Raw genomic sequence first — 17,667 nt, 5'->3', positions numbered from 1 at the left:
CTCCAATTTCCCCCCCAACTCCCATTATATTTTCCTCCATGGTATTCCTTATGCGCCACAAAGAAGTGAAACCATGTGATAATTGATTTTCTCTGCTAGACTTATTTCACTCAGCATAATCTCTTCCAGTCCTGTCCATATTGATAAAAAAGTGGGTATTCCCTTTCTAATGGAGGCATAGGTATACGGACCATTCTTCTGTTTTTCTAAGAGCTCAAGGGTTTTTACTTCTACTATTCTGTTTTTCTAAAGGCTCAAGGGTTACTTACTATATGGTTATTATTATTATAATGTCCAGAATCCCTCCCACTTTCTTGAAACCAATTTTGTGCCATGCCCTGGTTGTGGCCATGCATGAGAAACAGCAGGTGGTGCCAGATGACAGATGGTGTGGGAGCCCGTTCCCAGGTGGGAGGGGGCGCGAGCGAGGGAGCAGGCAGGCAGCTGCCAGGAGCTCTTCCCCTCTCGCTTGCGCCTCGCTCTCAGAAACTCCCAATCCAGACACAGGCAAGGCGCTGTCCTTTCAGCACCACAAGCTCGGGCTGAGGAGGGAGGACTCCTGGCCGTCCTCCTCCTCTTCAAATTGGCTTGAATCTGCTCTGACCCCCCAAGAGTGCATCACAGTAAGTAGGCATTTGTTTTTGTTATAACCACTCCTCAATATCCTCCGACCCTTTACCATCCCTTTCATCTCCACAACAATCCTATTTTGTCTAATAATTTTCCACCAGCAAGATTGACAAGAGAAATTCAGTGGTCTGGTTTTCTAGGGGCGGGGTGGGAGCACCGTTTGACTTCCAAGGAAGCTTGAGAGAAATAAATGTGATTTGTTTATTTAGTTGGCAATCTTGCAATACGGGGGTTGCTAACTTTCCATGGAAGCAAAAAAAAAAAAAAAAAATGGCCCTTTGCTATTGAGGAAATGGAGGCATTCCATGGCTGAATAACAGGAGCATGTTCAAGCCAGCCTTTTTTTGTTTTAGGAACTTGTATCTCCTGTACAACCTATGTATCATGTGAAATGGTACAGTACACATGGAGACACTGAATGTATTTATTGTGGTGTAGGGAGATTGCTGAAGAAAAGCCAACATAATAAAAAAGCAAAGTGGTAAGGTGTGGTGGTAAGGTGAAATTTATCATACTGCAGGGTGACCCAGAATAATAGGATTTAATTTTGGAGTAAGAGTAAGCTTTTCACTGAGATTATATGACTGTATTAGTTCTAGTGTCTTGGATTTTTTTTTTAAAGCTTGCATATTGTTTGTATAAGTCTGGGATTTCCTTGAGTTTTCCTGAATTTGGGGGCTGTTGAACCTCATGGGCAGGTGGGATATTTTGATGATTAGAGAAGTTTTTCTGGATAATGAGAATCATGTCATGAAATCTAGCAGAAGATAGATAGATGAATGATCTCTACACTGAAAGCCGAGTGGACCTGTTTAGGACACTGCTGTTTTCTCTGTCGTCAGCCAGCCCTCTCTTTCCCTGCTTCACCTCCCACTATAACTAGAACCCCACTGTTTTCCTTAGGTCTGGGAAGAAAGGCATAAGGATGGTGAAGCTGAACAGTAACCCCAGTGAGAAGGGAACGAAGCCGCCTTCAGTTGAGGATGGCTTCCAGACCGTCCCTCTCATCACTCCCTTGGAGGTTAACCACTTACAGCTGCCTGCTCCGGAAAAGGTAAAGCAGTTGCTCTTCTCCCCATCAGTCCCTCATGTTCCCCCCATCTCAGGAAATAAAGCAGCAAAAAATTCCACCTCTCCAAACCCTTTCATTCCCTCAGCCAAATATGTCCCCTTTCTTGTAAAATGTATTCATTCCTTTCAGACACATGACATTTCTTGTGTTATTTCAGGTTTGTGGTGTTTACTCATTTTTTTGTTCACATATATATATGTGGGCAAGAAAATTAATCTTTCTTTTTTGAAGTTTTATCATAGCATATGAATATTAACAAGCTTGTGGATGGTGACAGAGAACATTGTCTTGATTATCAGGGGGAGGTATTTCAAAAATTCACTGGTATAGATTTGAGGACAGAGAATTGGATACAGTCCAACAAGCATTTAGTCTGCACCTGCTAAGCCCTATCCCTGTGCTACAAGTTGGTTATGAAAAGGCAAATTACAAAATCCCTATCTAGTGCAATGCTTAATATAATGCATCAGGATAAATGCTATACCTGAGAATTTCACAGGTTATGAGAGCACAGGGGTGGAAACAATTAAATTCTCTAGGGGTAGGAGGGGACTAGAAGGACAGGTTAGGTAAACTGCAGAAGAGAACATTTGAATTTGGCTTGTAAAGGTGAGTAAAAAGCTTCCAGATAGACCATAGGAGGAAAAGACATTTAAGACATATGCATAGCATGGAGAGCTTTTGAGAAATAGCATGACTAGTGTAGAACGTCTTTGGGGAGGCGTGGCTGGCAATGAATGAGTGGCTGATGGCACATCTCCTGACATGGGAGTAGTCCATGAAGAATGGAGGTGGGCACTGATACAAAGGTGGGCACTGATACAAAAGTTATCCCATGGGCAGAGCTGGGAGAAACATTATTGTTTAAGATCCAGTTGAAAGAACTTGGGGTTTTATATGTGAGCTTTTGCACACTGTAAGAGATAGATTTGGAGGTAAATGATGGAGTTCCCTGGCTGAAGAGCAAACAATGGATCATTCCATCTGTTTGATTTTCTCATTGGCATCTCCAGGAGGGCATTGTGTGTCTTAACCAATTGGATCTATCCAATGAACAGAAGAGGAGCCAAAGCTAGATAAAGGGACTGGCTGATTGGCTGGGGGTTGAGTCATCTGTTTTGAAAGTGCAGAGGCTGTCAATATGAGAATGTGCATGGGGGTGGCAGAAATAAAGAATCCTTGAGCCATCCTGTGAGACTGATAGGGCTTTTAAAAATAAAATGTGAACAGACACTTAACACTAAAGAAATGTGAAAGAACAATATTAATTAGGTATCTGCTACATGGTAGCAGAGCCTCAGTTTGAGGCTGCATATTAGAAATCACCTGGGGGAGGCTTTGAAAATCTTGATATCTAAGCTGCACCCCAGAAAAATTATATGAGAAGCTCTGGGGGCGAGGACCAGGCATCAGTATTAATTAATTTCCCCCAGGTGACTCATGCCTACAGCCAAAGTTGAGAACTGCTGCCCTAGGTGCACATTTCCCTATGGAGTCAGGGATCATGCACTCCAATTTATAGGTGAAAAGGTGAAGGATCAGAGAAATTTGGTTAGTTACTCCAGCTGACAGAAGGAGTAAGGGGCAATGCTAGAATTTGAACCCAGATATAAAGGAAATTGGAAAGGAACAAGGGGATATTTTCTTGAAGTCTTGTGAGGCTTTAGGAAGATTCTTCACCCTTCTGCCAACTGCTACCACCTGGAAGATCTGCATGTCCCTAAAATGGATGCAAGGAAAAGGGATTGTGGTGAGATCACCCTTCTCACCATCCCTAGACACAAGGCAAGTCATCCTCATACCATGGCCTCTGTCTCTCTTCATTCTCCCATCCCACCTTTTTGCCTTCAAGGGCTTCCTTCTCTTCTTTAGAGAGGAAAAGACACAATAACCATGGGGTTCTTAGTCCAGATGAACAAAAAGTGTGTCCCAAAACCTGAAAGACAAACAAACGGGGGACCTGCATGCATGGCAAGGGGAAGCAATGCATCCCAAAAGATGCAATTCCCTACAGTGGCACATCCTCACAGGGGCACATTACAGGCTCTTTCTGATGTTCATGACCAAGTCTTCCTACCAGGCACCTCCATTTCCTCCTTTGTGAAGGGGGGATCATCCTTACCTCATAATGGTCAGAACAAAGTTAGATACAGGCTCATATGTAAAGTGCCTGGCACAAAAATAAGCATAAAAGAATAATAATGACCATTTTCAAGTGCTTCCTAAATACTAGATTCTGTTCTAAGACAAATGTACACGCGTGCATGTACCCCCAAAGCGTGCGCATGTGTACACACACACACACACACACACACACACACACACTTTTCTTTCACCCTGTCAATAGTTAATAGGAATCAATAAAGAAGTTGCTATTTTAATCCAATTTTTAAAGATGACAAAAGTCAGAAATGGAATGGTAACTTCCCAAAGCATATAGTAAGCATTCTGGCGATGTCTAGAGAACCCAGAACCCAGGCAGTATTGTTCCAGAGACTTCCACTTCAGCAGGAACAAGGAAGCCAGCTGGCCTGGGCGTCCACAGACTTGGGCTTTAGCTCAAATTCAGTTGCCAGCCCACAGTGTGACTCGTGTAACTTGTTTTTCCTCCCTCAGGCCTCTGTCTACTCTTCTCTGAGTGGGAAACGGTAGTAGCAGTTTTCTGTGCTAGTATTTTGATTTTCTAATATTTACAAGAGTAGACAAGTTTTCCCCTGACATTAGAACAGATGTGTTAGAAGTGAATTGTACTCAAGAAGCCAAACGGGTCCTCCAAATGTTTAGCTAACAACACAGACTCTGAAGCTACCTCTCTGGGAGGGCGCCCATCTCGGCCCCCCTCTTACTATTTTACCTTGGCTGATGACTTGAAGCAAGTTTCCTATACGGCCTCAGCCTCCTCGTTGTGAAGTGGGGATGATAATATTGGGACGCAGGTCACAGGACTGTATGGAAGGGTTTGTGAGTCCTGACACACTCTTTGGTTAGGTTCCAGTCAGATGGTAAATGTTTGAAGCCGAAATGTTCATTAGAAAGAAGCATATTTGACCCCACTATTAAATCATGTGAAGTTTTTTTTGAAAATGTAAAATACAGAGTGTGCTTGGTGTGTGATACTGGTAATAATCTTTGGATTTGCACACTAAATGCACTTTAGTATAGAGTCTGTGAGTTTCAGGGTTGGGGGGGAAGCTTTTGGAGGCCAAATGGAGAAATGAGCATGTCTGAAGCCCTTGCGCTGGGCTTGGAGTGGACCACACAAGGCATTCATATCTGTTGCTTCACTTAATCTTCTCAATGGTCCTATGAGGGGGATTTTTGTGCTCCCATTTCACTGGTGGAGAAATTGAGGCTCACATCAATAGAGTGGCTTGCCCAAGTGCACCTGAAACCCTAATTTTCTCTCTGCACTGTGCTGCCCTCAATGACAAGAAGCCTCCCATCTCCAAGAGTGCTTCCTTCAGCTTAACATCCCTCATCCATGGCCATGTTCCTCCTTAGTCTTCCTGGGCCAGCTGGTGGGGGTTGGGTGTGACCCTCCAGAGAGAACATCCTAGCCTCCAATGCTTCCGCCCTGCCTAGTACCGGAAGGATTGCTGCCTGTGTCAGGAGAGAGATGGGCTAGCTTCCCACCTTGTCTAGCACTCTGATCAAATCCTCCACACTGCACAATGCCAAGGTTGAGAAACCCTGCCTTAGAGTTTCTTACACCTGGTTCATGCTTCTTCCTCCTTGCACATGCCATTCCCTATACCCAGAATGGCCTTTTCACCTCTTGCCTGTCTGTTAAGTCAGTACTCATCTTCCTAAACCCAGCTGAGAAGGCAGCTCTCCTGGGCGCCTTCAGTAGCTACCCATAATTATAGCTATGGTTTTACTTATCCCCATGGAAGGTATCTATTTACCCTCTCACTCACTCACTCATCCGGCACAACTTGTGAGGCATCTTCTATGTGCCAGGCACTGTGCCAGGCTATGGATACCCAGGCATAAAAAGCCAGGCCTCGCCACTGCTTTCATGGGCCAGTCCAGTGGGGAAGAGGGACTCCAAACAAGCCATCATACAAACAGACGCACAGAGACACAAGCTAAAAGAAGGGCTATTAGGGAAAGATTACAGAGTGGTGATGTGAGAGAGGATAGGACTCGAGAGACCTAACTGTGATGGAGGCTGATCAGCGATGTCGTCCTGAGGAAGGAGCCTTGCCTGACACCTGGAGGTTGGGTGGTCAAAGGAGTAAGGGCCGAGTGTATAGTATGTGGCCAGGCATTGGGGGAGTTGGAGGAATAGGCAGGGCTGGGCACACTGAGTGAGGGGGAGAGATTTGGGAGGGGAGGGGAGGTGAGCAGCAGTTCAGGGGGGCTAAGTGTATTTTTTTTTTTTTTTGGAGGGGTTTAAAGCAGGAGAGTAATGGGATCAGATTTGTATTTAAGGAAGATTCTTCTGGCTGCTGTGGGCCACCCTAGGGATGAGGGACTCACGCTGGGTCTCCTCTTCCTCATTCTTCCTAAGGTAGCCCCCTCACAGCACCAGTGTAGTTTCCCTAAGACAGAGGTGACTGGTTCCTTGTAGCATGCGACCATGAGAGAAAAGAGTGGAAGGCAGGAGGTCAGCTGGAAGGCCACTGCCATGTTCATGAAGGAGGGTGGGGGAAGCTAGGGTAATGGCAGTGGGAATGAGGAGGTGGTGCATTTAGGCTGATTTGGTGTCCGGTTGGCACTGAGGAGAATTGCCCACTAGGCTTGAGGGCCCTGCTCGGCCTCATTGTGCATCCTGGAATGCAATGAGCAGTGGGAAGTACTGACTGAGCGAGACCCTCCATCCCTTACCTAGCCTAAAGCAGGCTTGGTTTCTCCACTTGACAGATGCAGGAAGAGACTTGAACCTAAGCAGTTGGGCGACTCTTTCAAACCATGAATGCAAGCTCTTGAGAAGCTGAAACATCAGTCAGCAGATACCAAATTCTGGGACATGCCCATGGGGCCCCGTTGCCTTTGGTGTGTCTAAGTGAGCACATTTAACCCGGATGTCCCCACAACCCACCTGTGAGGTTGCAACCATTATTGCCATTTTATGGATGCAGAGACTAATGCAGAGAGGTGAAATGCTGTCTTAGGACGCCAAAAAGAAAACGGTGCATCCCAGATCTACACACAGGTGTGCTGGGAGATGCCAACTTATGGGTGGCAGGTCTGCAGAAAGCAAGCCGCAAACGGACACAGCCCCACCTGGGCAACCCCCAGACGAATCATGTATTCGACAAGCCAGCAACCTTAGTAATCTACTGATTCCTAAGTCTTTGCATGTCCCGGATGAGGTTGGCCCACCAGCTTGTGGGAGGAAAAAAATGCAGTTATTTGGAGATCCAGTAATGAGGTTTGATACACTCTGTATTTTGCATGGTAAGATACATGAGCTTTGCCATCCTTGAGGCCCAGGTTCAGATGTCAGCTAAGCTATTTTCTTACTGTGTGGCTTTAGGCAAGTCACTTAGCATCTCTGGTTTTTGTTTTTTTTTTTTTTTTTTTTTTACAACTGTAAAATGAGTGTAATATCTACATACTAGGGTTATTGTGAGGAAAAAGCATGAAAATTGTCTAATGGCACACAAATGGTGCTTTTTTTTAAAAAAAAAGATTTTATTTATTTATTTGACAGACAGAGATCACAAGTAGGCAGAGCAGCATGCAGAGAGAGAGGAGGAAGCAGGCTCCATGCTGAGCAGAGAGAGCGATGTGGGGCTTAATCCCAGGACCCTGGGGTCATGACCTAAGCTGAAGGCAGAGGCTTTAACCCACTGAGCAACCCAGAAGCCCCACAAATGGTACTTTATTGATATAATTTTTTATCTTTCACTGGATATCCAGAATATATGTCCTAAAGTTCATGTTTTCAAAAGATGACTGTAAAAATGAAACATGCTATAAATGGGGTTTCCAAGGTGATGGCACATGGGATCCAGCAATGTGGACCTGGACATATGTGGCCAAAGGAGATGCCTCTCCTGTCACTGAGTCTGTCCTGTGTGTCTTCTTGGCTTCTCTGGTGGCTTTATCAGGGGGTTCTTTTTCTCCCTGAAGCACAGGATCAGAGAATCATCAGCCATTCCCTAGGGAGCAGCAAAAATGCTTGTCTCTGCACATTTGAGGTTCACAGAGCCCCCTTGTTCCACTCTTCAGACACTGTCAAGAGACAGATTATAAACCACCATGAACTGGAGCAAAGGTTCCAACCAGGCAATTCCAACGAATAGGTATAAAAATGACCACGAAGCATATTTAAAATTCTTTCTAATTTTAGAAATATAATTTTAAACAAAACATAACTTTTTACCTATTAGATTGGCAAACAAAAAAGCCCACCCTGAAAACCAAAAAATGAAACAAAAAACCCCGACTCCACAACATTTGATAACGCCCAGTGTTGCCAGCACTGAGGCAGAGCAGATCTAATACACTGTTGTTGGTTATATAATTTGGTGCAATGTTTTGCAGAGGGTGTTTTGACATTGTTTATAAAATTTAAACTATATGTACCATTCGATTGGGAAGTTATCTTATGGGTATATTCTTTCAAGTATGCAAAGGCTTATGAATAAAAAAGAAAACCTGTGAACAACTGGAATGTTCCATGCGACTGGGCCGGTTAGATGAACCCTAGCACATGGGTGTGGAATACTAAGTGGTTGCTAGGAGAACGAAGCGTTCCTGCTTGTGCTAATGTGGGAGGAGCCACAGACACAACAGCTCCGTTAAAACAGCTCTAAAGAACATGGCACGGAGTCATCCCATTTGTGGAAACACATCTGTGTGTATGTTTTGTTCTTATCATTCATAAAACAATTTTGGACAGACATACAAGAAACCATTAAACGTTGAGGGAGTAGGGATAGAGGTTGGAGGGTGCACTGTTTGAAGACTTCCATTCCATATTTTTCATACTTTATTTTTATCATGAGCATGTATCAAATTTTCTACTTTAAAAAAACCATCCCCCTCCCCATTCTCACAGATGGTGAGACAGGCTTGGAGCACGGAAGGGACTTGCTCACACTCACACACGGAGCAAACTGGTATCCTTGCACATAGAGGAAGGCATTATAGCAGTGCACTTTGAATTTGAACACGAACTCTACCACCTACTTGCTGTGTGACCCTGGGAAGGTTTATTAAGCCCCCTGTTCCTCTGTTTCCTCGCTGCTAAAATGAAAACAATAATCTCTTCCTGTAAGAACTGTTTTATGGGTGAAATGAGAAAATACATGTCGAGTTGCTCACCCCAGTGTCCAGCACAAAGTAGATGCCAGAGCAAGGCTGTTGTTATTACTGTTGTTGCTTGTTACCATTGTCAGCAGTTTGTCCCACTTTGCAGAGCACAGTGCTGGCCCTAGGCCTCGAGGAGTGCTGAGCAGTGTAGTGGGCTGAGCCTTTGGACCACAGAGGACAGGCCCAGAGACAGATCTGCAGATCTCTACTCTAAAGATGCCAGCCCCGGTGGCTAGATTCCTTTCACGGCAGGAGCTGGAGCCCGCCCCATACCCCCAACCCTAGAGAGGACCATATGGAGAGTCCCTCATCTCCCCGGGTGCTATACCCTGCCATCGGATCGGACAGTCATGGACATAGTGGACTGACTGGTGCATTTGAGGCCATATCGGCCCACCTTCTCTTCTGCCTCTGAAAAAATAAAAGTCCAGCAAGGAAAAGAAACCTGATCCTGTGGAAAGAGCCCCAGACTGGGAGTGAGCAGGCCCTTACTAGAGTCTTGCTTCTGATCCAGGCTTGCTCTGTGACCTGTAGCAAATTCCTTCCCCTCTCTAGGCTCCGTTTTCCTCATCTGAGGGTTGATCGGGTTGGACAACTCTACCACTAACGTCTTCTGAGCCCTGTGTTCTGGGCCCTTGCCAAGCTTTGAGGGCCCAAAGAAAGAGACTCAAACCCAAAAAGATGGAGCATGGGATGAGTGGTGAGCAGGGGAAACGGGAGAATTTCTCAACTAAGTATTCAAGCCCCATCTGGTCAATTTCACCTTGTCTCTTTACAGATAGGATTTATTCATTCAACAGGATGTATGGATTCCCTCTTATGTACCAAGTGCCACAAGATCAGAGTTTGAGTGTGGTGATTCTTGAATGGTGACGTTCCTAGTGGGTGGCACTTGGATCTGAACCAGAAGCTTCAATTCAAGATTTGGCTTTGTTTCTTAGTGGCCTTGTGAGGTTATGAGGTCTTTTCTGCTCTCCAAGCTCAGGTTCCCCATCTGTAGAATGGGGATAATCATTCCTAATTCAGAGTGATTGAGAGGGTTTCCTATGATATAGGATGTAAAGCTTTTGGCACAATGGTAGTGGGTGCCTATTTTATTTTAAATTTTTTATTTGGGGGGACAGAGAGAGAGAGAGAGGAGGGGCAGAGGGAGAGAATCTCAGGAAGACTCCCTGCTGAGACAGAGCCCAACTCAGGACTGGATCCCAGGACCCTCAGATCATGACCTGAATGGAAATCAAGAGTCAGATGCTTACCCGATTGAGCCACCCAAGCTTTCCTGGGTACCCATTTTAAAACAATGATAAGAAAGAGCAGGGTAATCTTGACTTTGAACCATCAGTTGAGCTACTTCGCAGTCATTTGGCCATCGGCAAGGGATTGAATTCTCTGAGGCTAAGTTGTCTCATTTGAAAAATGGGAATCATAATGATTTTAAAGGAGAAACATGAAGATCAGAGAGAAGGTTGTGAGGAGAGTTATGAGAAGTAACAGTATACTCTCAGTAGGGCCCTTAGAACAGTGCCTGGTACATAGTAGGTGCTCATCAGATTCACTGTCCTGCTCTGAACTTCTCCCTTCGCAGCAGGGATGAGCCGCATGGTACAGCTTAGATCTATTTTTGGCCTGCGCAAGTCCAGCTCATAAAAATACAATCTTGCTCCTTGTCAGCACTTCTGCACTTTTATTTATTGTTCTTGCCAATCCCAGGGCCTCTCCATGTGGGAACCTCTTTATTATTGATAATCCTGGGAAGTAGTATTTTAAATTTTTATGATCTGTACTTTGCGCCATCTGAACCACCATGTATTATCTGGCCTTGCCAGGGAAGGGGGACTATATCCAGACGAGGGGTCCTTTTGGGATGAATAATTCATCCCATTTTCACAATGCCAATTATGTTAAATTATGTTCTTCATCTCAGCCGCTGACAGGACAATGGGGACCGATAGATAAATATGAAAACAAATTTATCTCTTTCCCAAATCCGCAATGGTATTTGAGAATCTGGAGGTTCATTTTTCCAAATATTTGTAAAACCCCACTTTAAATGATAAAAAGAGTAGAAAGGATTTTTCCTCTTCTCTCTCCACTCCCCCCAACCCTTCTGTCATTAATCAAGAGCTCAGGGCTTCATTTTTCCCCACTTTTTTTTCAGCTGCAGAGAATAGAGCCTTTCTTTGCAAATGTATTTTCTCTTCTCTCTTTCTTTGCTTATGTAAGCTGATTCCTCCAAGGTACAATTAATGATTGGCTAACATTTTTTATGCTTTCCCTTTCACAGAGCTAAAAAAAAAAAAAAAGCAATTATTGCCATATCTTCTTTTATAGAAGGGAAATGTTTCTGGCTCCCCTCCATCGGAACAGAACACCAAATTTTGTGACACGCCCAGTCGCTGGTCGATTCCAGTAACTCTGGAGGATTGTGTTTCTCCTGTTCTCTACATCTTTCCAGTGTATCCTACTGTGGCCAGAGGCTTCTCCATTACCTATAATAGGCATCTGGAAAGCCACTCTCTGGTTTATAATCCTTCTTTGGATTTTCACTGCTTTCAGGTTAATGCTCAAGATGCTTGGTGTGGCATTCGGAGCCTCTGTTTACCCCTCACTCCACCTGCCCTGGGCTCTGGCCACTCAAAACCACTCCCTGTGGCTCTTCCACATGTCAGCCTCCTGAGTGTCTTCTGAACGTATGCTGGTATATGCTGTTCCCTTGGTCTAGAAAACCCTTTTCCCTAAATTTGGGGAGGCAAGAATGGAAACAAGAAGCTGGCCAGAGAAACCACTCAGGGAGAGAGGACAACACTCTGGACTAGGGTGGTGGCTGTGTGACTGGATAGATGGGTTGATTTGAGAGAAGTTTTTGAGAAGCAGAGCTGGTACTGAAATGGATTTGGAGGGTGACGGAAAGGGAGGAGTCATGGGAGAATTCCTGTAATTTTATTTGACATAAGCACTGGCATGGGTGATGCTGCTATTTTGTGGGGATGACTTGGGGAAGAAATGTTGAGGGGCTGGTGGATCTAGGATCACAAGGACTTTGCTGTGGACATGGTTTATTTAGGAGGGTTGGTCCAAGGGCAAATGTCCATTAGGGTAATCTCAGTGCTGGATGAAGTCTGAATTAAGTTCTAAGGATAAAGATGGACTTGGAAGTAATACAAGTGTGAACATTCAGAGAGTATGTAGGAGGGAAGTGTGCCCATGACCTCACCCTGAGAAATTCTAACATTGAGAAGTCAAGAAGAAGGGGAGGATCTTGAAAGGGAAACTGAGGAGAGCTGGTCAGTGAACAGGAAGAGAACCAAGAAAAATACAGCCATGGATGCAAGGGAGAAGAGCATTTCAAGGGATAGGGAGCAAACAGGCCTGCTGCTGAGAGCTCAAAGAAGAGACCAGAGGATTGTCAACTTGTTCTGGGCAAATGGTCAAAGACCTGCTTTTGATGTGGCGATGGGGTTCTAACTTCTCCTTAGGGGAGAAGTTAAAATATTAAGTTTCGACCTGGGTTGCTTTTGGGAGAAATGTGGCTTACCTAAAGAGAAGAGAAGACTGGGGACCAGCATGGGTCAGGTACCCACCTGACCTGTGGCCTGTGTTTGAACTTGGTGGTTTGAGGAATGGGGCTCAAAGCAAAAGAACTATTTTCATTAGAAAGTCACTCAGAGCACAAGCAGCCTGTCATAGGGGTTCAGGGCAAAGCAGAAGGTGGATTCGAAGGAGAGCTATGACTCCCAACTCTGCCTAAACTCAGTGGCTGCCCATTGCCCATTGCCCATTACTGCAAATGGTAAATGAGATACATATATATATATATATATATATATATATATATATATATATATATATAAAATTATAAATGTTACACATTATTTATTCATTTTAAATATTATATATAAGTAACATAAAGTAATATATAAATTATTCTATACATATTTTGAATTTGATATAAATGAAATCATATAATATACAAAGAAATTTCATGTCAGATTTTGTTCAAAGTAATGTCTGTAAGATTCACCCATATGTGTGGCATGCCATATTTTTATGAATACATATTTTTATGAATAAACCACAATTTATATATTCTCCTATTAATGGATATTTGGATTGTTCTCAACTCAGGGATGTTATGAAAAGAGTGGCCATGAACATTTTATTTGGTGGACATTATTTTTTCTCATGCCAAAAAACATCTACTGCTTTTGTTATGCTTATTTAGTATTTGGCCATCTTACTAAATTCTAATAGCTTTTCCATTCATTTTTCTTGGAACACATTTTTATTAGATAGAACTTTTTACCTCAAGTAACAGAAAACCTAATCCAAATTGGATTAAGGCCCAAAGGGTATATATAGTCCCCTGTAACTGCGAGTTCAATGTGAACTTCAAGAGAGGTGTGATCCAGAGGGCAGTGCATCATCAAGGCCCATCTCAATCTCTCTAGGTTTCTCTTGGCCCTGCCCTTTTTCATATGCTACCTTTGTCTTCATCTTGACTCCTTATTGTGACAACAATCTCTACAGAAGTTTTGGAACTGAAGTCCTCACCACACCAGTCAGAGTAAGAGCATGTTCTTTGAAAAACACCCATAAGGAGCAAGGAAGCTTCTTTACCCTGGTCAACATTACCTGGTATCTCATTGGTCCAAATTTTGAGCCAATCAAATTTTATTATCAAAAAGATAGTAGGTCCACGGGACGCCTGGGTGGCTCAGTTGGTTGGACGACTGCCTTTGGCTCAGGTCATGATCCTGGAGTCCCGGGATTGAGTCCCGCATCGGGCTTCCGGCTCCATGGGGAGTCTGCTTCTCCCTCTGACCTTCTCCTCATTCATGTTCTCTCTCACTCTCTCTCTCAAATAAATAAATAAAATCTAAAAAAAAAAAAAAAGATAGTAGGTCCTGATTGGCTTAACCTAATTAGGGACCATTCCTATCATGAAAGGAGGCATTATACCCCCCACAACCACATGGTTGCTACACAAAGTGGCAGTGGTGAGTTCCCAAAAGGAATATCTGGGGACTTTTGATCTAAATGGATGCTAGGGAACCAACCACAAAATGTTTAATATGATATTTAGAATGGTATTGCCTATAATGATTATTCAGTGTCTCATTCTGACGGTTATATATTTAAAGTTCTGTCACGTGTCTCAAAATAATTGTCTGTGCATAGGGTCTTTTACATTTATGTGAGATGATGAAAATGGTTTTGAACTTTTTGAGAAACTTTGGAAAAAATCTTTATAGAAACTGAGGGGCAGAGGGAAGGACTAAGAAGCAAATGCTTCTTAACATTTGCTGTGAGATATCATGCCTGAGATCTGATGGCTAAGGATCTAGCCCCAAAGGGATCAACCCAAGAGATGGTCAATAGTTGAGATGGACTTGGCAGTGTGGGAAAGCATATCAGTTTTCTATCATTGTACAAAAAATTTCCAAAAATGTGATGGCTTAAAACAACACGAATATATTGGCTTGCAGTTTTTGCAGGTCAGAAGTCCAGGCACAGGGTAGCTGTATCCTCTGCTTGTGGTATCACTGGTCTGAAGTCAAGGTATTGACCAGGCTGCCTTCTGGTCTGGCCCTCAGGGTCCTCTTCCAAGTCTGCTGAGGTTGTTGGCAGTGTTCAGTTACTTATGGTTGGGGGACTGAAGTCCCCATCTTCTTGAGTGAGCTGGCTGTCAGCTGTGGTCACTGTCAGCATCTCGAGTCTGCCTTCCAGCTGCATGGTCTTCTTGTAACAAGTCAGCTTATTTCTTCAAGGCCAGTAGGAGAATCTCTCTCCCGTCTGTTATGATGGAGGTTTTTTTTTTTTTTTTTTTAATATTTTATTTATTTATTGAGAGAGAGAGAGAGAGAAAGAGTGAAAGAGAGCACAAGTGAGGGAGAGAGAGAGAGAGAGAAGCAGGTTTCCTACCAAGCATGGAGCCTGATGTGGAACTTGATCCCAGGACCCTGAGATCATGACCTGAGCTGAAGGCAGATGCTTAACTGACTGAGCCACCCAGGCGCCCGTCACTCAGTGAGCTTCTATTCCTCTATCACTCCCCACTTCCCCCCACTCCCCAGACAAGGAGGTCAGGAGGATGACTGAACAGCATTGTTCTTGAGAAGCCCTTTTGTTGCTCTTGATGGGCTGGATAGGGAGGACCTGCAGGCTGACTAATACAGGCCAGGCTCCATTCCACACTTGCTTTGAACATCCCTAAAAGAATATTGAGCAGCACTCAGAAGCAGTGTGAAAACAAACATTTGTTATTGAATGAATGGTTTGAGTGCTTCTATTAACTCATTTAAACCTTACAACAACCCAATGAGGTATTGATGGTTATTGCCCCACTTTATAGATGAGAAAACAAAGACACAGAAGGCTTAGTAGTGGAGCTAGTGTTGAAACCCAGCACAGAGCTTACACCTTCCTACAGTACCGACAGAATCAGTGCCTGACCCACAGCATAGAATTAAGTGAGATGTGCATATCAAATGTTCAGTACCTGCCGTACGGCAAATTTGCAAGGCATGAGAATTATTTTTATTACCTGTGCCAAGGAAGCTTCTGTTTTCCTATTTCTCAGAACAGGAGGTAGAAAGAAAATAAAAATAACTAACAACCCACTCCACCTCCCAAAAGACCCTCACCCTTATTTGGCTGCCCTACGTTCCTATTTGAAGGAGCCAGGGCTCAGTTCCATTGTTTGGAGGAGAAGATTACAAAGAGGGGCAGGACACAAGAGCAGAAATGACATCTGCAAATTTGGGGTTCTAGATGATGGGGAGGAAGAGAAGTGTTAGATGGGCTGGTCCCTGAGCCCCTTAACCAGCATATGTAAGTGCCACACTGGAATGCTCAGTAATAGCAGTACTTTCCCACATCCTTTCCTTTTCGGGTTACATTTCAATGGCACGCCTCATAGACTTAAAGAACATTCTTTATAGCAGAATTTTTTGCTTGAGTCAGTCCACTTGACTGCTGTCTCCAGGAAAATGTGGTGGGAATTTTCAGTGAAGATTCAGTTAATTTAAGCTCCAATGAGAAGTAAGGATGATCATAGTTAGAAGACAGCTTCCTTTTATCTGGGTGACCTTGGACAAATGACTTAGTATCTCTGAGCTTCAGTTTCCTTGTCAGAAGAATGGAAATGGTAGTGGTATATAGATAAAGGCATATGAAATGCTTGATCTAGTTCTAGCACATAATAAATAATTCCAAAATATTACCCATTATCATCTCACTTAACACTCAAAACAACCTTGTTAAATAGAGATGATGATTATGATTATTGCCCATATTTTACAGGTGAGACCTTGAGTCTCAGATAGCTTCTGTGTTGCCCCTGACACTGTGGCACTGGCCATGGTTATTGATTGTCTGTCAGATTCTTGTCTCTTCCACTTTGCCTACACAGTGGGATGGAATTCCATAAATGTCTTGGCAGGTTGACAGCATATCTTGATAAGATATTAACCACCTCTGCAAAATATGCAGACCTTAGAAAAACAAGACGATACAGGAGATTCCAAGACCTTGGTGTTTTCCTCTGTACAAGTCCCTAAGTTAAATTGGAATTAAGTGTATGTATGAAGATGATCTACAAGATGTCCATCATAACTTGTTTACGTAACCCAAACTGTGTAAAAACTCTATAAATGTTCAACAACAGAGGCTCTTCGGTTTCATTGTAGCATATGCGTACAGCGAGATATTATGGTACATCAAAAAGCAAAATACAATTGTGTATTTGTCTCTATAAAAATATGTTAGTATATTGTATGTTTAAAGTAGGTTATAATTCATGAAGTATGAATCTATTGCATGAAGAGGAAATATATGTTTATATAAATAGCACATATATATCTAATAGATGCATATATATGCATATAAAAACATCTGGAAAGGTGTGAACCGAATTGTCTCCTATGGTGTTGGAATAGGAAGTATGGGTAATTCAAATTTTCTGCTTTCTTGTGTGTTTGAGAAGGAGATTCTTTACTTTCTGATCTTTATGGAATGTGTAACAATTCTAGCTACTGAGAAAAAGAAAAGAAAAAAGAAGTGTTTCAAGTCTCCATTTGTGCTAACACTGGTTGAACATTTCAGGTGATTGTGAAGACAAGAACAGAGTATCAGCCTGAACAGAAGAACAAAGGGAAGTTCCGGGTGCCGAAAATCGCCGAATTTACGGTCAGTTTCTTTACACAAATTGTAAAGATAAGGCTGGCTTCAGCCAGCTCAAGACTCCTTGTGCTAGTAGAGCAGGTGCTACTGGCAAGTGGGAAATTACATAAGACTATTTCTGGAGGATTTCTTGAGGTCACACTATCTGGCTCACTAAGTCTAATCAAACAACAAAACCTCGCCTCATGAGGACTACTTACGTTCTCTTCTGCTCTGGAATGCTCGTATAATTTGAAAATTGATAAATGTGCTTCCTTCCTTCTTCCCCCCCCTGTCCCCATCTCTCTACATTTCCATCACAATCTCCTGGAAATATGATGGAAATCTATTTTTAAAAACCCTCAAACTTTGGTCAGTGGATGTTTATAACAAAATACAAAAAAGACAAAGGGCAAAAAAAAGCTGGCTTCTTGGTGGGAAAAACCCAAATGGTTGACCTTTTGTTTCTTGGTGGAGGGGTTACTAGGAAGATTGATAAATATATATCATTGTGATAAGTCTCATGAAGGAGTCCTGAG

General features: G+C 43.2%; 1 protein-coding gene across 1 annotated transcript in view; it reads left to right on the top strand.

Annotated features, from left to right (window-relative positions):
- Positions 1–439: 439 nt before the first annotated feature.
- Positions 440–17,667, top strand: part of NSG2 (neuronal vesicle trafficking associated 2) — a 52,584-nt gene continuing 35,356 nt past the window's right edge. The window contains exons 1-3 of the mRNA XM_004737578.2: positions 440–623; positions 1,534–1,684; positions 17,072–17,155. Coding sequence (XP_004737635.1) covers positions 1,556–1,684; positions 17,072–17,155 — 213 coding nt within the window. The 5' untranslated portion in view covers positions 440–623; positions 1,534–1,555. The remainder of the gene's footprint in view (positions 624–1,533; positions 1,685–17,071; positions 17,156–17,667) is intronic.

Source organism: Mustela putorius, unplaced genomic scaffold (assembly GCF_011764305.1).
Source record: "Mustela putorius furo isolate JIRA1106 unplaced genomic scaffold, ASM1176430v1.1 tig00000145_pilon_pilon_pilon, whole genome shotgun sequence".
Taxonomy (NCBI): Eukaryota; Metazoa; Chordata; class Mammalia; order Carnivora; family Mustelidae; genus Mustela; species Mustela putorius.
The sequence above is the reverse complement of the archived record's forward strand: the minus strand, read 5'-3'. Positions and strand labels throughout refer to the sequence as shown.